General features: G+C 33.9%; 4 protein-coding genes across 5 annotated transcripts; all 4 read left to right on the top strand.

The window, feature by feature from the left end:
• Positions 1-3,724: 3,724 nt before the first annotated feature.
• LOC140892157 (cytochrome b-c1 complex subunit 9-like) lies at positions 3,725-5,623 on the top strand. The gene is made up of 3 exons (XM_073300924.1): positions 3,725-3,944; positions 4,101-4,148; positions 5,346-5,623. Exons 1-3 carry the CDS (start codon positions 3,828-3,830, stop codon positions 5,391-5,393), a joined length of 213 nt encoding a protein of 70 aa, XP_073157025.1. The 5' UTR covers positions 3,725-3,827; the 3' UTR covers positions 5,394-5,623.
• A 1,126-nt stretch (positions 5,624-6,749) lies between these two features.
• On the top strand, positions 6,750-9,357 carry LOC140890748 (large ribosomal subunit protein uL1z-like). Its single transcript, XM_073298771.1, has 6 exons — positions 6,750-6,871; positions 6,972-7,006; positions 7,622-7,841; positions 8,356-8,521; positions 8,714-8,919; positions 9,099-9,357. Exons 2-6 carry the CDS (start codon positions 7,002-7,004, stop codon positions 9,150-9,152), a joined length of 651 nt encoding a protein of 216 aa, XP_073154872.1. The 5' UTR covers positions 6,750-6,871; positions 6,972-7,001; the 3' UTR covers positions 9,153-9,357.
• A 1,009-nt stretch (positions 9,358-10,366) lies between these two features.
• On the top strand, positions 10,367-12,538 carry LOC140887638 (ferredoxin, root R-B2-like). Of its 2 annotated transcripts, none has more exons than XM_073295033.1 (2): positions 10,367-10,520; positions 11,899-12,538. In XM_073295033.1, the coding sequence occupies exon 2, from the start codon at positions 11,904-11,906 to the stop codon at positions 12,363-12,365; it is 462 nt and encodes a 153-aa protein (XP_073151134.1). In that variant the 5' UTR covers positions 10,367-10,520; positions 11,899-11,903; the 3' UTR covers positions 12,366-12,538. The 2 variants fall into 2 exon arrangements, with proteins under 2 accessions (XP_073151134.1, XP_073151133.1); XM_073295032.1 differs by having other exon boundaries at positions 10,372-10,503.
• Positions 12,539-15,352: 2,814 nt separating this feature from the next.
• Positions 15,353-18,907, top strand: LOC140887206 (glucan endo-1,3-beta-glucosidase 14-like). The gene is made up of 4 exons (XM_073294299.1): positions 15,353-15,488; positions 16,152-17,182; positions 17,297-17,435; positions 18,646-18,907. Exons 1-3 carry the CDS (start codon positions 15,440-15,442, stop codon positions 17,354-17,356), a joined length of 1,140 nt encoding a protein of 379 aa, XP_073150400.1. The 5' UTR covers positions 15,353-15,439; the 3' UTR covers positions 17,357-17,435; positions 18,646-18,907.
• Positions 18,908-21,192: the final 2,285 nt, after the last annotated feature.

The raw sequence follows: 21,192 nt of genomic DNA, 5'->3' as shown, positions 1-21,192 counted from the left end.
ACCTTGTAAATATTTTCACTTCTATATCCTTTGAAATTTATGGATTTGTCAGTCGTGAGTGTTATAGTGCAGTGTTGGGGAGTGAATTTGACTTCATAACCTCTATCGCACAATTGACTTATGCTTAGTAGATTATGCTTAAGCCCTTTCACTAGGAGTACATCATCAATCAAGCAAGATTCAGATATACATATTGAGCCGATTCCTTCAATGATTCCTTTGCTGTTGTCTCCAAAGGTTACAGTTCTCTTCTCCTTTGGTTTGACTGATTGAAGTAGCTCCTTGTTCCCCGTCATATGTCTAGAACATCCACTGTCTAGATACCATATGCTAGGGAGAACAATTTTCCTATTTCCCTACAAGAAGAGATTTTGGTACCCTTTAGTTCTTTTGGGTCCACAGTGTTAGAAAAGAAAAATACAAAACAGATTTCCAAGAGTTCAGTCTCTCATAGCGATATCATCGCCACTTTCTAAGAGTGCTCCCAGTAGTAGGTAGGGCTATGCCTCTTTAAAAACCTATTTTCTTGGACAGAGCAGCGTTCATCAGGAAGACCAGTCGCATCAAGGCAATTTAAACCGGTCTATGATGAACTCCCTTAGATCATGATCTCATAATGCCAACTGATGAGTTGTTAAGTACTCTTAGGCCTCCATTTTATATAGCTCTTTTTATCATATTGATATTTTAAGGATCTACACTTATGTCTAGCATGTCCTATTTTACAACAGTAAGAACATGCAGGGGGTGATCTCATTTTTGCTTTAGCAATTAGACTAGTGAAATCTATAGATTTCTTACCATACCCTATTCCACCCTTATCAAAACTACATTTTTGCATGTTTAGTAAATTATTCAAGTTATTACTACTTACATTGAATTTATCAAAAGATTTCTCTAAGTGAGCTATGTCATCCTTTAATCTTAGGTTTTCATGCTCCTTAGTTTCTAATTCATGTTTGAGCTTTCTATTTTCTTTTCTAAGAGATTTAGCCATATCAAACATGTTTTTATATGCATGTAGTAGTTCATCATAGGAAGGTACCTCATCATCGTCGTCGGAGACGATGTCATCACTTTTAGCCATGAGGCAGATGTTGGCTTCCTCCTCGTCATCCTCGCTATCGCTCCAAGTGGCTAGAAGTGCTTTCTTCTTTCCCTTGTCAACTTTCTTCTTAAGAGGACACTTATTTGCATAGTGGCCTTGTTGTTGACAGTTGTAGCAAGTAACTTCCTTATCCGGCTTCTTTTGTAATTTGTTTCCTCGCATGAATCGTTTGAACTTTCTTGCGAAGAGCGCCATATCATCATCATCATCATCTTCTTTGGATTGGCTAGATAGAGCAATCCCCTTTGCCTTGGTATCTTCTTTCTTTAATTCTTTCCTTGTTGATAATTCCAGCTCATGGGTTTTTAGAGTCCCATGTAGTTGATCAAGATCGTAGGATGCGGTGTCGCCTTTGTTTGACTCGATGATGGCCGTTCTCTTGGCATCCCACTCCTTGGGTAAGGCGCGTAGAGCTCTCCTCCACACTTGTTTGATTGGATATTGTTCCCCGAGTTGGGCTAGCTCATTGATAATTTGAGTAAGCCTTCGAAACATAGTATCTACATCTTCGCTTGATTCCATCTCGAATGTTTCATATTTGAGTTGGAGTAGATCGATTTTCGTCTCTTTGACTTGATTAGTCCCTTCATGGCATATCTCCAACTTGTCCCATATCTCTTTAGCGGATGAGCACATTGAGATCCGGTTGTACTCATTCATATCTAAGGAACAATGAAGAATATTCATGGCTTTAGCATTTTGAGAAATTAATCGCATGTCCTCCTTGGAAAAGTCGTTCATTCCCTTGGGAATTTTGACACCCTCAACCTCTTTAATAGGTATGTAGGGACCTTTCACAGTAACTTTCCAAAGATCATAATCTACGGATTGGATATATAGGGACATTCGGTTTTTTCAATACCCGTAGTTTATGCCATTGAAAAGAGGAGGACGATTTGTTGATTGCCCTTGAGAATAGTCGCTCGCTAGATTTGCCATAGAGCCTTTTTGAAAATATTTTTGTAAAAAGGTGGCTCTGATACCACTTGTTAGAACCTAATGGGGGGGAATTTAGGTTCTATTGGCAACTTTAGCAATTTAAAGCGATTATGCAAGTATGCAAGCGAAAGACTTAAGCAATCAAATAATAAGTGCGGTAAATAAATGCGTAATGTAAATAAAGCAGTAAAAGGGATAAGAGATGTTTATGGAAGTTCGACGATAAATCGTCTACGTCTCCCCTTATTGGTTAAGTCGATTAACCAAGGATCTACTAGCACTTCGAACGTCTTGGCCTTGATGGCTTCAAGGATAGCCTTACAACTTGACACGATCACCGCGCCGATACAACTCAACACTCTTGGCCTTAAGGGCTCCAAGGATAGCCTCAACACAACACTTGGCTTCACACTCAAGTGCTTACAACGATAGCACAACACACTTGGCTTCACACTCAAGTGTTTACAACAATAGCACAACCAACTCACAAACTATTTTTACAAACACTCTCAAATATATCACACAAACACTTTGATAGTGCGAAATTGCTTGCAAAGGAGAGAAGAGATGAGTTGGGATGTCTCCAAATGAACTTGGATGGCCTCTATTTATAGTTGGCAAAGATTTGAATCTGATTTGAGTGCTTGGAGCGTGTGTTAAGAAGTCAAGGAGAGACAAAAAAGTGTTCGGCGCCGCTGCCATCTTTTTCCCAGCACTGAGCGGATTTTGTGGAAAAATCATATCTTCCAATCTAACCGTTGGATTGATCTAAAATTTGAACTGAAGCTTTAATACATCAGATCTTCATTCTGAACGGTGGAGATTTTATTTAATCGAGTCAAACATTTCCAGTAATTTTCTGAAGTCACTTCATCATGTTTTCGAACCTGTTCTGTGCAACAAATTTGAAAAATTCATATCTCTTAATCCATCCGTTGGATTGACCTGAAATTTGGACAGAAGCTTTATAACATCATAATACTGAATATGATCGGTGAAGATTTGATTTGGATTTCTCAAACATTCCCAGTTATTTTCTGAAGTCGAATCTTCATGGTTTCGTTCCTTGCAGAAGTGGGAACTGTGCAGCATATATGAAAAAATTCATATCTCTCATTCTAGCCGTTGGATTGCTCTCAAATTTGGACAGTACTTGTAACATTATTTATCTAGATTATGACCGGTGGAGATCCGATTTGGAGTCATAGAAAATTTCCAGTAATTTTCGGAAGTTGCTGCTCCATACTTTGGCTTCTTCTTGTCTTTTTCTTTATATCTCTTAACAATGTTCCATCCATTCAATGAGCAATACAAGACTTTATAAATACATGTATAGCTTCAAAATAACTTCCAATAATTTATTTTTCAATAAATATAATCTGCAAAATCTCACTTTAAATGGTTAATAACAATTAACCGAGTTTTGTAATTATCAAAACATAATATTATGAGATTTGTTAATGCATTAAAAACATTAATCTCATAACACGAGATTTGTATGCGTTTAAGGCGTAACATTAGTAAATTCTTATCTTATAATTAAAAAATATATAAGTTTACCCAATATATATATTAAGGTGAATAAAATTATATATTCAATGATGATTAAATAATTATATTAATATTAATTAAAAAATATATAAATAGTTGGATTGAATCGAATGATTGATCAATCATCTCCAGTTCTCCACCCCGTCCATTTCTCCTCAGTCGCACGCAGATTCAGGATTTGTTCTTGTTGGCTGTTGCTTTTGCAGTTCCAGGTTACAGAGCTACAACAATGGAACCGTCAGCTAGGAGAAGCGGCGGCGTTTGGGAAGGGATGTACAGATTGATTATGCGCCGCACTCCCATCTACGTCACTTTCGTCGTCGTCGGCGCGTTCATCGGCGAACGTGTCAGTATCTACACGCCGTTTTCTGTTGAATTGTTTTTGTAGGATGAATTCCCATTTCTGTGGTGTGAAGATGTAGTTTTGACTATTTCCAAGTTTCGTAGGATGGGTTGATATGCTAGGTTGTTCTTTTACTCATATTGCGTACTTTGATTTCAGGCGGTGGATTATGGAATTCGAAGGCTTTGGGAGCACAACAATGTCGGGGTATTTAGTTTCATTTTTTTAAACCCTAATTTGATCTGATATTGCTGTATGTGATTTTGTTTTCGGTGAATGATTTGGAATTTTGCATGTGTGTTGCATTAGAGCTTTTAATACTAAATTTTTTGTTGTAATTGCAACCAATACATACTTTCCCCTTTCAACAGGCATTTGATCTTCATTCATAGCTTGCTAGTTCAATGGTGCTAAACTTCGTTTCTTTAGTTTGTGACGAATCCATCGAATTCAACAAATGTATCTTAGAAAGTGGGAAGAGATTAAATTTGATATGGTGTCTTGGGATTGCTTCAAGATTCAGTAGCATCATGTAGTTGTTGATTTATTCTCCAGTCTCAATCAAGGTTCACTTTTTTTATCTTTCAATTTGTTTTCCGTGATTGGCTCAGTAAGCTCATTTGTTGTTTATAACGTTTAACTAGAAAGAAATTAGAAGATTCACGGGATATTTAGGAAATATTTCTAGGTTTGTGGTGTTTTTGACTGAATTCGATGCTATAGGAGGATTAATACAAAGCCTTTTCTTGTTGTCTGCTTAAAGACTTAGAAGTGATTTGATTCAGGACTTTGATACATAATAGATTCAATTTGCATTTCAAAGGTTTTCATCAAGTGTTCTCTTCAACGCATCATGAAGTACTGGTAGTTACCGATTTTCACTTCGGGTGCGGGATGAGTTGGTTCCTAAATATGTTATTTACCTGCTGTATGTATACACTTGTGGTCTAAAGTTATCAAACCTCTTACATTGGATGTGAAAAGTGCTATGTTGGCTGGAGATTCAAGCTCTTTCTTTGCAAACCTATGCAACAGGTGAATTGAGTATCATTCCTACCAGTTAAGGCTTTTAAATGTTGATAGTCTTGAATCATAGAAGAAATATATGAAGATTGCTGTTTCTTTTAAAAATTAAAGCTTATCCATTAACAAACTCATATGAAAATGTGCCATGTGATCTGCAAACGAAATTAGGATATCGGGCTTTGTATATAAGGTTATCACAATATGTATTTTTGGTTTTGAACTTGTTTTTATGTTTAACCAGCTTGAGCATCGGTACTTGATGTTATCTCTGTTCTTTTCTTCAATCTATCCTGAAAGGCTGAAACTCGTTTTCGTATCTGAGTGAACTGCTTAAATGTAGTTTATATCTGTTTTAATATGGCCATTGATGGATTGCAGAAGCGGTACGAGGATATTCCTGTTTTGGGACAGAGACCATCTGAATGAAGTAACGTTTATTGCAGCATCGGGCTTGCTACCTCAGATCGAACGAAAGCAATTTGACATTGGGCTTCTTTGCTTTTGTTTAAAGATTTGGTAAAATAAATTGTACATTTGGCTTTGTTTCGGGGAAGTATGATTGTCACGTCAGCTGATGAAGGATATCAGAAATTATGTTCGAAATAATTTTTTAAAAATCGTCTTTTATAGTTGAAATATCATATGATTATAGAATATTTTAATAAGGTGCTGAAATATTGGGTTAACATAATAATTCTGTTGGAGATGTGGTATCCTAAATTTTATTTATGAACACCTCTAAATTATTGAATTGCGATCATGTAACGGCTCATCGGTACTCAAACATGTTTTAGTGGAATCCGAGTCCAAATTATTTTGTTGGATTTTTCCCAAACTACTCAGAAGTCAGAAGATTTTATATTTTCAGTTTATTCCGTTGTTGAAAATAACCAAAATTGGACCAAATAAATAATGTCACTGTATTCACATAAGTAATTACAATCGAAGTCATAAATTGTTTTTTTTTATATAATAATAATAATAATAATAATAATAATAATAGAAATCTCTACTATTTTATTAAAGTTGACATAGATATAGCAACGGTTTCTTCTCGTCTAATGTGGGGATACCAAAATTTTTTTTCATTTTACCATTCATTTTACTCTTTTCGTGGAAAAAAATTGTGCCCATTTTGAAAAACATCTCACTTGAAAATAAATCAATCTCTACATCCCACCTTCCCCCAAAAAATGGAATTCAATTACGAACTATCAACACTTAAAAAAAAAAACTGAACCACCAACACATTTATTCATATTTTCCCGTGTAAAATGTGTGTCTATCCCTCTAATCTATTACTATTATTATGCAAGAGACTCTTAGTTGGTATTTTAATATGCCAAAATATTAAAAAATATTTAAAACACACACACACACACACACTAAAACTGTTTCTCTCCACTATCTCTATTTTTTTTATTTAATTATTTCTATTTAATATATAATACAATCATTTTATTTATCTATTTTCAAATTCGAAATTATTTGAAAAAAACTAATGAAATAGAAAATACCTAATAGAAGATATGGTGTTTTAACTACTTAGAGTGACCATTCTTAACGAAAAAATTATTCTTATTGCTATAAATTTATTAGATTTTTAACTATTTAGGGTGACCATTCTTTAAAAAAAAATTATTCTTATTGATATAAATTTATTAGATTTTTTAATTGAAATTATGTATAAAAAAACTTTCGTCGTACACATCATGTGTGCAAATATGCTATTATTAATTAAAAGTTGAACGAGGCTTAAAGAATTTGGACCCATACTAATGGGTTTTAAAGCGCTCCGAAGCCCAATGAGAATAATAACTTGAACAGGTCTCTAGGGTTTTTGCGAAGCCATTTATTGTGGTAGTCTGCTGCAAATCGCCGTCGCCTGTGTTTCCGACTCAGAGGTATGATCAGCTCGTTTATGTATGCGCTGTGTTTTTCCAAGTAGCGAAATTGACAATTTTTGTTTCTTTTTTGCTTTCCGGTCTCTTTGTTGGCAAGCAGGCGTGATTTGAGAAGATAAGGTCTTGAAACATGAGGTAGCGTCAGATTTTTTCTTTCTTTGATGATTGTTGCTATCTATTCGCTCACATGTTGGATTTCATCTGTTTTTGTTGGGATGGTTTTAGATAATGTAAATTGATCTGTTATTCTATGTAAATGAAGCTTTGAGGAAGTTTATTGTGACAGCTAGAAACCTTTCTCCGAGGAAATACTTTTGTGTTTTTTTTCCTCATATTCAGGTTTATTTGCATTTGGATTTGGGGAAATGCCAATTGGTGGTTGTTGCTTTGAACTCCTAGTTAATTGGTCTTCTGTTTAGTTTGCCGCTGTTGTTTTCTTTTTATTCCATTTTGTTCTGCTATGCGGAATAGGTTGCTCGTTACTGTAAGTTCATCATGAATGCTGCTGTATCAGTGTGCTAATTTGCGCTGCCCAAATTGGATGGTGAAGCAATTTGGCTTGAAAAATGCTCAGCTGCTTTATTAGTAAAAAGGCTGAAGCATTTTTCAGATTGAGTGAACATGGAATATAGTTTTTTTTTCTTTTTGAAATTTGGAGAGCTCGAGCCATGTTTTCTGATTTATTTCTTTTTCAAGTGTTGTTCTAGAAAAAGGACCATCCAAACACTTCTTCTTTTTTTGCTTTTGCAGTAAGCTTCAGAGCGAGGCCCTGAGGGAAGCTATCTCTCAGATTACTTCTGATGCCAAGGAGAAGAAGCGAAATTTCACTGAGACAATTGAACTCCAAATCGGACTCAAGAACTATGATCCTCAGAAGGACAAACGTTTCAGTGGGTCAGTGAAGTTGCCTCATATTCCCAGGCCAAAAATGAAAGTATGCATGCTTGGTGATGCTCAGCATGTTGAAGAGGTATATCTAGATTAACAAGTTGCATGGACATGAAGGACTGTGAATCTTGTATATTATTATTTTAATAAAAAATACACCTAGTTTATGAATTACGCACCTTTTGCTGATACGAAAAATTCCTCTTATATGAGTGATCAATATCTCCTTTATTTTGATTGTATGTTTATGTCTGCTTTGTGATAAACTACATGAATTTATCTGTTTGAACCAGGGCCAGTTTTTAACTTTGCATCAAAATTGTACAAAAGCTCATTTGTTAGAAACTGTAATGTAATCTATCATTTTTGCTTTTTAACCAGACCTGTATTATGAGCTGTTTTTACCAGAAACTCTTTTTTTAATCAAAACACTATGATATCTTCGGTTAACAAATAGCATATTGAAAGAGTTCCTTTGTTGGGTTTATGATTTTTCCTACACAAGTAATTTTCTGTTACGGTATTGTGTCTCTTGTTAAATTGTAAATATTGGGTTTTTAAACGAATTTTCACATCATGTGCGATAATTTATTCAGGCTGAAAAAATTGGCTTGGAATCCATGGATGTGGAGGCTCTGAAGAAGTTGAATAAGAATAAGAAATTAGTGAAGAAACTTGCAAAGAAGTATCATGCTTTCTTAGCCTCAGAAGCTGTCATCAAGCAGATTCCTCGCCTGTTAGGACCTGGTCTGAACAAGGCAGGCAAGTGCTTTTTCTCATGTTTATTTACCTGTTTTACTGTTTTATGAGCAAACAGCTGTGTGAATCACCATATTATTGGTTTAAATGGCCCTTGATATTTGCTTTGATTAGAAGATTATGTTATGCATTTCTACAAATGTGATGATCATGGCATTCGATTCTTGTTATTGATTTGTTTTTAATGTAAGGCAGGTAAATTCCCTACTCTCGTGTCTCATCAAGAATCCCTCGAGTCCAAGGTTGCTGAAACCAAGGCCACAGTGAAGTTCCAATTGAAGAAGGTTCTTTGCATGGGAGTTGCTGTTGGAAACTGCGACATGGAGGAGAAGCAAATATTTCAAAACGTTCAAATGAGCGTCAACTTTTTAGTTTCTCTTTTGAAGAAGAATTGGCAGAACGTAAGTTCATTGAAACTTTTTCTTAAATAACAACCAATAATAGCCCCCTTTCCTGCAAATATCAGTCAAATTTTATTTCATACGTATGTGTTCGCACCTGCTGAATGTTTATGGCTTGATATATCGAGTATCTAAACTTTTGTGGTTGGTAAACGTTTATTTTTCATTATAATAATCAGGTAAGGTGCCTATACTTGAAGACAACTATGGGGAAGACACAACGAGTCTTCTAATGATCCCCGCCTTGTTTTTCTGTTTGGAACGCGTATGCAGAAAACTCGTGAAAGGCCTAAGACAATCAAATCTTTCTTGGACTCTGATTTTTATGGTGTTTTTAACATTTTGATACTCTGCCTTGATGCATTTTGGAGATCCATTAATTTTGTATCTGTTGAGATGCTTGGTTTATTTATACTCAGTTACTTATCTTGCATGATTCCTCCATGATGTTTATATTTGAATTACTATCACTTGCTTATTTTTTCACACTTTTATTTGGTAAATTTGTCGTTACTCAAAATTTGAACTTTCTCTAACCTTGTCATGTAGCAAAAAATTTTGGGAAGGATCCTGCATTATGAGATGCTGGCTTGTTATGCATTTGTGGGCATTTCAAGCGTTATATACTTTTGTGGTTTGAATCATTTGTTTGCATTGCTCTTGCTCATACAATTTTTTTCCCCAAATGTCTTTTGTTATCCGCGATTGTTTTTAAAGAATACCTGAGCTAGTAGACACAAATCTTTCAAGAATTTGCGTTGAAAAAATACGAAAATTTGGAAAAATACAAAGAAAATAGTGATCACCTAAAGATTTCCGTCATGGTTAAAGGTGTAAAAACGTGTATGCTTCCACTTTTATGATTTTAAAAAACAAAAAATGCAAGTAAATTTTTTGACCAAAGAAGAAAATAAAACAAACACTCGTACATTTATTTATCAAAAAAATTTATTTTCAATGTAATAAAATCATCAATATAAGTCTCCTTTTCAGTATCTGTCATAGTACCAAATCATAAAAACATAATGAACAGTTGGAAAATAAAATGATTTTGTATAATTTAAAAGTTATTATTAAGGAATTTTTTATTAAAAAATCAAAGCTTTTTATTTATATATATATATATATATATATATATATCTATTCCTATGTAATCCTTAGCGTGGTCTCTTGGTGTGTCCATTAAAATAGTACATAAATAAAAACAAAAAACACACACACAACCGTTTTCTTCCACTATCTCATTTTTTCTCTTAATTATGATATTTTTTTTTATCTAATTATTTTTTTTATTTTCTCACCAAATTTTATATTTAATATAATATATAATATAATAATTTTATTTGATAATTTTATTTAAAATATAAATTTATTATAAAAACGAATTATTAACAGGCAATACTTTCAATTAAATGACTAGTATATATATATTTGTGATAACCAAACAATTACGGGTGCCAGCGCCACCTTCAGAGCCTGCTTCGGTATTTAGGGCAACATCGACTCACTCGCCACCCACAGTCTCAATCGCCTCCGATTCTCCCCCTTTTCCGTCGTACCCAGCCGTAGATTTTTTCTACCGGGGTGAGATCTCGACTTCTGTAAGGCTTCATTTCTTTAATATGTAGCTTTATGTGCTTTAACAAGGAAGATCGTTGTTGTTTCTGTTTGTTTCTTCGCCTTATTTGGTTGATCGGCGAGATAAGTTTGAAACTATTTCTTTTTCTTCTGTTTCCTTTGTTTTTGTTATGGGTTTTATGTGTAACTATGAGATTTTGAACTGGAAGCGTGATACTCTATGGAGGAACCTTTGCAAAGATTTCAGTTTTGTGTTTTTGTTATGGGTTTTAGGGGCTTAGCGTGAGAAGATGGTTTATGCCTGCTGGAATCTTCGTTGAGATTTTTATTTGTGGGTGTTTCTTGTGATTTGTAGTAAAAACAAACTACTGATGGATTTTGAGTTTTGAAAAGATATTTGAAGAGGTTTTCTCACGATCTTCCAAAGTAAGGTGGTTTCAATCTTTAATTTCTAAATGTGATGCGTGTATGTTGTGGAAAGAGGTGATGGTTTACCATTAATGTAAATTCTCTTCTCTGAGTTCGATTTTTGAGCTGGAGCCTGGAATTTGTGCAAATTAATTACTTGAAGAGCCAAAATGTCGAGAATTAATTGGAAAGATATTGTAGCATTTGTGTATGTGTGATATATAAAAAATGTATTTATGTATAGTCTGTATGGAAAATTTAAGAGGGAGGGGCGATCGATCATACCCCTCGGCCTCTGCAACAATATAGTTCACAGACACATGCAACATGGTGGTGAAATTCTTGGTGTTTGACTGGGTTATTGTTCTTCAGCAGTTGTTGAAGATGGTTCAGCTTTATTTTCGATTTGTTTATGTATAAGGTATTTGATTGTTGTTTCACTTGTTCGTTTTATAATCCGACACCTTGACTTGGACACTCGGTCAAAATTGGTTTGCTTCTTTGAATAAGTTTGTAATAAGATTATTTTACCGTGGTTGGTGTACCATATGATAATAACACAATTATGCACTTTGTTTTGATTTTTGTTTGTCCCTGTCATGACCTGTTGTTTCTTGGTTTGTTTCTAAAAGTTCATACCTTTGACCACTTTTTTTAATATCTATCTTCAATTTTTTTTTGTGTATGATCTTGAATGTTGAGTAATCCGCATAACGAGACAAAAGATAATTTTGAGTTTGATTTAATTTTTATTAATGGGATGTATCGTATGTGTTCATGGAGCTTCGAGTGAAGGGCAGGACCAACTTTCTTGCACTTCTCATATTGCTCCAACATCAATGGCTCTCTTGCTAGAAATCGATGACAATAGTGTATTGTCATCCTCCAGCAAATAGATAGCACACATTATGGAACGTCTGATGCAGAGACGAATCTGATCTGCTTGACCCTTTGATTTTTAGCGAAATTTAAGTTCTGAGCCTTCCTTTTCAGGAAAAATGGCAACTGCAAGACTGCCCCTCAACTGCATGTTCAAAAGTGCTCCAGCTCCACAAAACCGAAACACAAGCTCATTCGTCAAGATCCCTTCTTCTTTGGGTTCCGTGAAGAGGATCACCCAAAGCTTTGGCTTGGAAGCCAAACCAGATTTCAGAGTATCTGCCATGGCAGTATACAAGGTGAAATTAATTGGACCGGATGGTGATGAGTGTGAGTTTGAAGCCCCTGACGATGCATATATCCTCGACACTGCAGAGGCTGCGGGAATCGACCTACCATACTCGTGCAGGGCTGGTGCATGCTCCACCTGTGCAGGTAAGATGGTGTCGGGTTTTGTCGACCAGTCGGATGGCTCGTTTCTTGATGATGACCAAATGGAACAGGGCTACTTGCTTACCTGTGTCTCGTACCCTACTGCGGATTGTGTGATTCACACTCACAAGGAGAGTGATCTTTATTAAGAATCTGTTTTTGGTTTGTGGTCTCAGGCCTTTTCATCCAAATGCTTCATTGTCTTATTGTGCGAGCTGAAGATGATGTTATGTATAACAATAAATTTGAGCCAACTTGGTTCTCTCGTCTCCTCTTGGTTGCTTTTCTTGTACTATCTCGGATTAAACTCTATTTCTCAGTATCCTTGGTTTGCACCGGTATATACATGGCCAGCGATATTTGCAATTCACTTTTGTACGAAAATAAGAACAAAAATAACCCAACTTGGATTACCATATAAACACAAATATCCATTTTTCAGGCATGAACTCGAAATGTGTCGCAAAGTTAGTATGCTCTGAATGATTTTATCAATCGTTGAAAAATTTTGGTATCCCACAATCTCTCTCTTGACATTTTGGTCCTCGTTGGCTTTAAAAATATATATAAGGTTGTGAATAATTTTCGTATCTTGAGAGCATTTTGCTAAGGGTCTGAAAGGGGGGTTCTTTGTATATATACTTTCAATTATAGAGATATTGCACTCCAAAGGGCAAAGACAACACTCAAATGTGGTGGCGAGAATAAGAATAAAGTTATTTCATGATGGCCCACTAAAAAAAATACACTATTTTTTTTTTTTTTTTTACAAAATTCTTATGTGTAATTGTTTTGTATAAATTTATTTAATATTCTAAAGTTTGGACTTTTAAAGTGTGTGATGATAAATCGATTCTCATTTAATATTATATAATTTGAGCGAGAAAGGAATTGAAAATTGAAAGACAAGGAAAGTGTAGGGGACGATTTTGTTGCATGCAAATAATTCCCATCAGCATCTATGTGGAGTGGGACTCCAAGTGGTTCTTTCTTTAATTTATTATTTCTTTGAAAATTGTTCATCAAATTGCGAATAAAAAAAACGACAATTATTTCTCTTTTTTTAAAAAATAAAAATAAAATAAAATTGAGGGAATTCATTAAAAGCCGATTGCCTGACTTTTGTTCTTAACGAGTATTCCAACCTTTCATATTACTTTTTTTTTTTTAAAATTACAGTTAGTATTCAACTTGGATACGCCTAATTAGTTCAACACCCATTTTTCATATTTCTAAATTTTCAAAAATCAAACTAATAAATTTCTGCGCAACGCGCATACAAACAATATATATATATATATATATATATGATATCCAATTGTCTTTTGTCTCGGTTGATTTTGAATTCAAATCTCGCGTGTGGATAGCAATTAAGAAATTCAACGTAGCTCATGTTAAAAGAACAACCAATAAGATTGTACACGTTATTGTTCTTTTTACATGTTTTTCTCCTGTTTCGTTTTTTGGGTGAACCGATATTTTTCTATTTAGTTATCGAAACTTTTAAACCTTAAAACTCATTTGACGTGAATAAATACAAGCTGTTCCTTTCAATATATATATATATATATAAATTTTTTTACAAAAAAATAAACCTTTAATTAAGAAGCTCGGGAAAAAAAAATATATAAACACATTCAACCATTGAATTTTTTTATTGGCCACGAGAGTCGACAACCAAGTTGCTCGCTGCTACACAACTTGTTCGATAACAGCAAAAAGCGAGTTTTAACATTTTCCAAAATTACCCTTTCATATTACACACATGTTTTTGGTAGGAATGTATCTCTCTATTCAATGGATATATAATAATATAAATAAAACACTAACCGCAAGAATCTATCCATGGATTTTACCTATTTGCCCTTTCTCCATAAGCCATAATTCGGTACCTCTCAAGTCACAAGTGAAATAAAGGAGGAGAATATATATTGCAATTTAGTTTTGAACTTGAAATATTGTTTTATATTTGAGATTTTGATGTCAGATTACAAGTTTTATTTTTGATGAGAATGCAATTATTTTCGCATATTAAACACTGAATCCAATCCGTCTCATGATTTATCGTATTAATTTTATTTTCGTAAAATAAGCTCGAAAAAATTATATGTAAGCTATAATGTGAATCAACGTGATCTCTCGTTTTAGAGAAGCACACAGGTTTAATTGTTAGAAATTTTGTTTAATTGGATCGTGAAAAATAATATTAGCAATATGTGCTTTACTTTCAACATCACATGATTTATTCAAAGTTTTCATAGATAAAAAGCATCTATATAATTCAATTATTGCTTCAATGAATGATACATTTTGTCAAATTAACGAGATTATGAACCTAACATGTAGGATAATAATAGCTAGGGTGGAGTAATAGAGTGAGCAATAACATCATGAATCAAAGATTTAAAAAACAAATGATGATTAGATGGCCATGAAATCTAATTATTATTTGCCACTAAAGTCTTTCACACGTTTCCTGATCACAATGATTTTCTATGAAGAACCTAGTTATTTATTTTATTTTTAAAATTTAAATTGCGAAAATTGAAGTTATAGCTATTGTTAAATAATTTGTATCTGAACTTAAATAATTGAAATTTACAATAATTTCCCAATCTTCGAATAGGTTTTGTGTCGATTTCAGTCCAAGTAAGTACTCATTTATTCCATCATCATATGACTTTCAACTGCATAATAATAGAATAAGATTGGAACAATCGGCCACCAATATCAAAGTGAGGTGACACAATTCTCTTGTAATTAATTACAAGAAAAATAACTGTTCAAAAAGACCGTTGAAAAGAAAAACTGTAATAATAAATAAATTAAAACATTAAGAACAATGAAGTTCTAAGTATAAAAACACAATATATATTATAATTCTAAAAAACGAAATGAAGTCAAGAGGTGATAAGTGATTGTTGGAAAAGCTGAGGTTATTATTGGAAATATGGAATGATGTCGGTTATGTAATCTTCTTTTAACTGTAAACCAAAGGCAGTGGAAGGGCGTTTCACAGGGCATTTGCCGAACTCTTAACAAAAATATGGCCGCTTTAGTATTTCAGTTTCACATTGTGTAGCTTGCCTTCAGTAGGAAGACGCGGAATTTAATACCATTTATTTCATTCTTTATTATATAAACGACGTCGTATAAATTCAGACAGGCAACTATAAAGCGGCGTCGTGGCTGAGATTCAAGAGAGTTGCCATAGCAAATCGCTATGGCCACCTTTTCCTGGGTTCTCCTCCTCCTTCTCCTCACTTTTTCAGGTCCTTTTTCATATTGCTTTATTGTGTTTTGATTGATTCTTTTACATTTCAATCTTATCCCAGCGAAAAGACTCTTTTTTTTTGTTCGAAAGATTGTTTCTTTATGTGAAGGGTAGTGTTTTGTTTTCTTGTTTATGGTATTCTTCGCATTAAAAATCGTGAATTGAGAAACGGGTTCTTGAATTTTTGAGTTTTTGGGGAAGGGGTTGGTTTTATTCTATCTCCAGTGTCTCTCAGTTTAGTTTCTTTCTTTGAGACTGTGTTTTCTTGGTTCAAGATTCTTGGCCATATGCTTCTTTAATTAATTAGTATAGAGTATGTTATATTTATATTCTGTAGAAATTTTGATTGAGTAGGTGATTCCTGTCAAGGAGATGTAGTGGCGGTGGATTCTTTGATTAAAAATAAAGCAGAATTTTCTTTTTAAAATTTTTTTTGCTGATGCCTGTGATTCTACTATGGTTATTGATAGTGATGGCATCTGAATTAAAATCTACAAGTTTGTGTGTTTTTGCTGGTTTTATTGATTCATTCCTTGTAATGGAACCATATTTTGAAAGGTATATGGGACTGAAGTTTCCTGATTTTAGGAAGCAATTCCTGTAAATTCTGTTTATTCTTCTTCAGTGTTATCTAGTTTTTGAGTTCATCACCTGCTTTCAGATTCATTAATTTGCATCCGAGGACTTGGAGTGGGAATCAATTACGGCCAGATTGCCAACAATCTACCATCCCCGTCACGAGTTTCCTCTCTCCTTAAATCTGTCAACATAAGTAGAGTGAAACTTTATGATGCGGATCCAAATGTTTTATCAGCATTCGCAAACTCGGATGTTGAATTCGTAATCGGATTAGGAAATGAGTATCTTCAACAGATGACTGATCCTGTTCAAGCTCAATCTTGGATTCAGCAGCATGTGCAACCTTATAGTCCCCGAACTAAGATCACCTGCATCACTGTTGGAAACGAGGTTCTCACAGGCAATGACACTCAGTTAAAGTCGTATTTGCTCCCAGCGATGCAGACTGTTAATGGGGCTCTGGCAAATCTTGGGCTGAGCAAGGAGATGTTCGTGACAACAGCTCATTCTTTCGGAATCTTGAGTAATTCCTACCCGCCTTCCGCTGGTGCATTTCGACAAGATCTTGCCGAATATATCCAGAGTATTCTCATTTTCCATGAACAAACAAACTCACCATTCCTTATTAATGCATATCCCTTCTTCGCCTATAAGGATAATCCAGACCAGATTTCACTGAGCTATGCACTTTTCCAGCCAAACTCTGGGATGATTGACCCTTTAACAAATCTACATTATGATAACATGTTATACGCACAGATTGATTCTGTTTATTCAGCAATCAAAGCACTAGGCCATACGGATATACAAGTTAAAGTTTCCGAGACCGGATGGCCATCGAAAGGGGATCCAAACGAGATAGGGGCGACACCAGAGAATGCTAGGCTGTATAACGGTAATTTGCTCAGACGGATAGAGCAAAGTCAAGGGACTCCGGGGAAACCATCAGTACCTATTGACATATACGTTTTTGCACTTTTTAACGAGGATTTAAAACCCGGTCCTTTGTCCGAAAGGAATTATGGATTGTACTATCCTGATGGTTCTCCTGTCTATAACATCGGTTTACAAGGATTTCTTCCTCGTATGGATTATTCCTCTTCGAAAAGAAACGTAAGGAAGTGTGTAAATTTTACATGTGTTGTGCTGTATCTTTTGCTACTTGGACATTTTTACAACTTATATTGTATATGACAGGATTTGACAAATGTTTCTCTTACTTTTCAGGTCATATCTTTCTTCATTTTTTCCGTTATTTCCGTGGCGTTTTCGTTATGTTCTTTGTAGCCAAGGATTTATCTCATGATCACAATGGAATGGAGAAAATGCTAATCATCCCAGTTCTTTTTTCCTGGATAGTTCAGAGGTATGTTGCTGAAATAGTTTCCAACTTCTATTATTTTAAAGTTATTAAGTGCAAACGGGCCAGATAAATTTTTTTATTGAGTTTGAGCTATGATTTAGCTTTCAGAAAAATCAAGTGTTGATGGGATATGTTCCTAAATAATGCAAATGAATCTCATTGTGACGGATGACGCTATTTATATAATTTATCTTTTCTTGACAAAAGTCCATTTCAAGCCTCTGTCATGAAAGAAACCTTCATCCCAGTCCAAAATTGAGCATTTTTTTTTTATTTCTTAATTAATTAAACCGCCACAGCTGAAAGCTCGTGTGTTTTGTCTGCCAATGGTAACATGTGCTGCATCATCAAGAAGCTAAACAACATATATACAATTTTTTTCAACATCCTAAGTCGCAGAATAGAGCCTGTCTACAGAGGCGGTTGCCACACTTCTTGCATTTTCTTGTACATGTTTATTTTCTTTATGAGGGAAAATACTATTTTTGTTCCAGATTCTTTCGAATGTGGTCTCAGATTGTTTTGTTCGTGATATTTTATTGGATTTATTCGACAATACTCCGGAGAAATGACCGGTGGACCTATTTCGAACCGATCGAATTGCCCCTCCCCCCCCAAAAAAAAATTTCTTGGATTCTCCTATGGCTGTACCACCAATATGTTGCTTGAACCACAAAGTTGTTTGATGGCTTTCATTATCAATGGAGCCCAGTTGTGAATACTTTTTATAGATTCTTACATCAGAGATTAAGTAGGATAAGATAGGCAAATGGACAAGTCTCTTTTGATTACTTCATAATTATGGCTGGCTATCTACTACCACATTTCAACTACAGTTGGCAGGATAATGTTGAACTTAATGATTGACCCTTTTGTCATTATACTTGATTTAAGTATGGTTTAGTGTATCATTGATTGGTTTTCCCCATTTTTATTCGATTAGTGTTTGTAGACGAATGAAACACGATGACCGAAGGTGTACGAAACCTTAGCTTCTTTGGCGGACCATCGCTATTAAGGATTTAAACACTTTGCATATAATATATACACGATCGAGTCGTCTGATGCATGCATTGTGTGCATGTACGTTAAGGAAATCTTATCTAATTCGATTTCGACCCCAAACTCAACTTCTGGGCTCTTTAGTTTCTTTCTGTTAAAAGATCACATTACCTTAAGTTGCTGTTTAAAGATCATTTATTTGTGGTTGCAGGAGGATAAAGTTACCAATGCATTCATCAGTGGCTAGGAGGTCTTTGCCTACGGTAGATTAGGAGAATTTTATACGTCGAAATTTATATACATTTTTGTCGAATAATTGATTCATTCAGACTCACCAATAATTCAAATGAACAATTCTTCACTAGAATGTAAACTTTTTATATGGTAGGATTTGATTTTAGATCATACATACGATGTTACGTTAGTTTATTCTATTTCTACATCAAGTTATGATGAATACGTCTGTTATAACATCTTGTCTTGAGTTAATTTACACAGTTTTATGGATTAAGATCATCATAAGATAAATATCAAAGAAACTAAACTGAATTATTATAGTATATTATAAAATAAGAAAGCAACAGAATCCAACGTGGTCGGCTCGTGAAGATGAGGCTACTTTTGGTATTATTAAATTTTATTATTCCATATGTTATTGGTATTGGGTCGGCAGATGATTACTTGTTTGATTCGAAGATGCACCTGACCGATTAATATTTTTGTTTTATTTCTTTTGCTCATACCCACAAGGCCACTGTGCTGATGCGGCCAATATTAAATTTGGTTTTTTTTTTTTTTTTTTTACAAGATATCACATTGTTCGATCTTCTATTTTTATCACCGAATATTTGAAATATTATTTTGAAAATTTATAAGTGTCATTGATGGATATTCATCTTAAATGTCAACCATCGGTATATTTTTGAAAATTTATAAGTGTCATTGATGGATATTCATCTTAAATGTCAACCATCGGTATATCAAAAATTATATCATACAATAACAATATAACTCGAACACATTAAAAAGCTAAAAAATTATATCATACGATAAAAATATAACTCGAACATGTGAAACAATAATGATCTTATATCGTCCTCTCTTTTACACTCTTATAATTAGCTCTGATAGTAAAGATAAAATGTTTTCGGTTTTATTTTATTTTTTTTAAAAATCTTGCTAAAATAAATAAATAAATAAATAAACTTGATGTAGGGGCGTTGTCACCAAGGCGTGGGAGCTGAGCTGGTGGGCAAGTTGTGGTACCAAACATGTCACATTATTACCATAAAACAAATCAAATTCAGACGAATCATGTTGATATGTCTAATTATTAAATGTAAGAATAAGACCCTTCCTCGTTACCCCATCTACTCATTTTAATTCACTCTAGCAAGAAATTTTAGACAAGCTATGAAAATGGATATTTAACATTGTTAATTATTTAGTTTATATGAATTTTTTTTTTTTAAAAAAGAAACAATATTCAAGATTTAAATCATACAATCTCCCACACGGCACACCACACACTGTTATTGTTTGGAAGCAGCAATTGCCAGCAAGATAATGGATACTAATCAATATTTTTTATCTTTAAAATAATTTTTGTGTTAAATTGAAATTATGTTTAACAATATATGTTAAATTGAGTAATTATTGTTATTAGTTTATAAGTAAATATTAAATACTATAAGTGTATTTTAATAATTTTAAATTTAATGATCAATTAATTTGTAAAATTTGTTTTTGTTAAATAAATTTTTGAAGAAAAAAATAGTCTAATTTTCCCCCTGTCTAGATTCTACAACTGATATACATGTACGCAGTTCTTTGTCTTCACAGCCCAGCTGATAGCCCAAACATGGTATACTTGAGATTTAACACCTTACAACCAAAAACGAAAAAGAGAGTTTAAACAATACAAAATAGCAAATGTATATATAAATTCATCTAACTTCGTTACATGGTTGCTCCCCTAATTAACAATATTTAAAACTGACTCGAACATGTTGGATTTAAAAAAAAGAAGAAGAAAAACGGACTTGAAAATGGCGAAAAAAGTGAAAAAACAATCAAATGTTTATGTAGTTTGTAAATATCATAGGATGCATATTGTGATTACAGGAAATAGTTTGGACACAAAGTCATTCCAGTAAAGGGTTCGTTCATCTAGATGCATAAAGATATACGAAACAACCACCTTAAGTTCTGTATCGTTGAATCCACTGCTCAATGGGTTAAAACTCTATCGATTTCTCTTAGTTTTATTTTACAAGTTATATAAATTGCTATGACAAATGAAAATTCAGCGCCACTTACAAAGATGTTGCCTCTCCTTAATTTGATCCAACAGCCCTTGGAACATGTCTTTGGTCAACCATCAATCGTCATCAACATCAAACGACGCCTCCTCAAAATCAAACCAATAAAAAGAACGTTATTTGAAAGCAATAATTATCCTGCTGAGAGAATGATCGAAACATGACGTTTGAACTGCAACAATTTAAAATATTTAAGTTACATCATGAAAACAAGCTATAACAGTGTGATCCTTCAAAAGTTCTAACTGGTCCACTTTGAAATTTTCGTATAGAGAGAGCATTTTAAAGTTGGAACATGAAGAAATAAAATCGCCCCATGCTAGACATGTTCACTGCAAATATTACAGCCTCAAATATTACAGATAATTTGATGATACTAGCCAAAGAAACAGTGGCAAAACAAGCTCATTTTATATGTTTCCAGTTTTCACTATGAG

The sequence above is a fragment of the Henckelia pumila genome, chromosome 3 (assembly GCF_033568475.1).
Source record: "Henckelia pumila isolate YLH828 chromosome 3, ASM3356847v2, whole genome shotgun sequence".
Lineage (NCBI taxonomy): Eukaryota > Viridiplantae > Streptophyta > Magnoliopsida > Lamiales > Gesneriaceae > Henckelia > Henckelia pumila.
This window is presented reverse-complemented; position numbering and strand designations above follow the sequence as displayed.

What these genes read in the sequence shown, in the direction of transcription:
- LOC140887206 (XM_073294299.1), top strand. Translation starts at nt 15,440, where the DNA reads ATGGCCACCTTTTCCTGGGTTCTCCTCCTCCTTCTCCTCACTTTTTCA. An exon ending in CCTTCTCCTCACTTTTTCAG is followed by an intron (nt 15,489 to 16,151) that starts GTCCTTTTTCAT and finishes ACCTGCTTTCAG; the next exon opens with ATTCATTAATTTGCATCCGA. An exon ending in ATTCCTCTTCGAAAAGAAAC is followed by an intron (nt 17,183 to 17,296) that starts GTAAGGAAGTGT and finishes CTTACTTTTCAG; the next exon opens with GTCATATCTTTCTTCATTTT.
- LOC140890748 (XM_073298771.1), top strand. An exon ending in ACCTGGTCTGAACAAGGCAG is followed by an intron (nt 8,522 to 8,713) that starts GCAAGTGCTTTT and finishes AATGTAAGGCAG; the next exon opens with GTAAATTCCCTACTCTCGTG. An exon ending in TGAAGAAGAATTGGCAGAAC is followed by an intron (nt 8,920 to 9,098) that starts GTAAGTTCATTG and finishes TATAATAATCAG; the next exon opens with GTAAGGTGCCTATACTTGAA.
- LOC140892157 (XM_073300924.1), top strand. Translation starts at nt 3,828, where the DNA reads ATGGAACCGTCAGCTAGGAGAAGCGGCGGCGTTTGGGAAGGGATGTAC. An exon ending in GCGCGTTCATCGGCGAACGT is followed by an intron (nt 3,945 to 4,100) that starts GTCAGTATCTAC and finishes CTTTGATTTCAG; the next exon opens with GCGGTGGATTATGGAATTCG. An exon ending in GGGAGCACAACAATGTCGGG is followed by an intron (nt 4,149 to 5,345) that starts GTATTTAGTTTC and finishes GATGGATTGCAG; the next exon opens with AAGCGGTACGAGGATATTCC.
- LOC140887638 (XM_073295033.1), top strand. Translation starts at nt 11,904, where the DNA reads ATGGCAACTGCAAGACTGCCCCTCAACTGCATGTTCAAAAGTGCTCCA.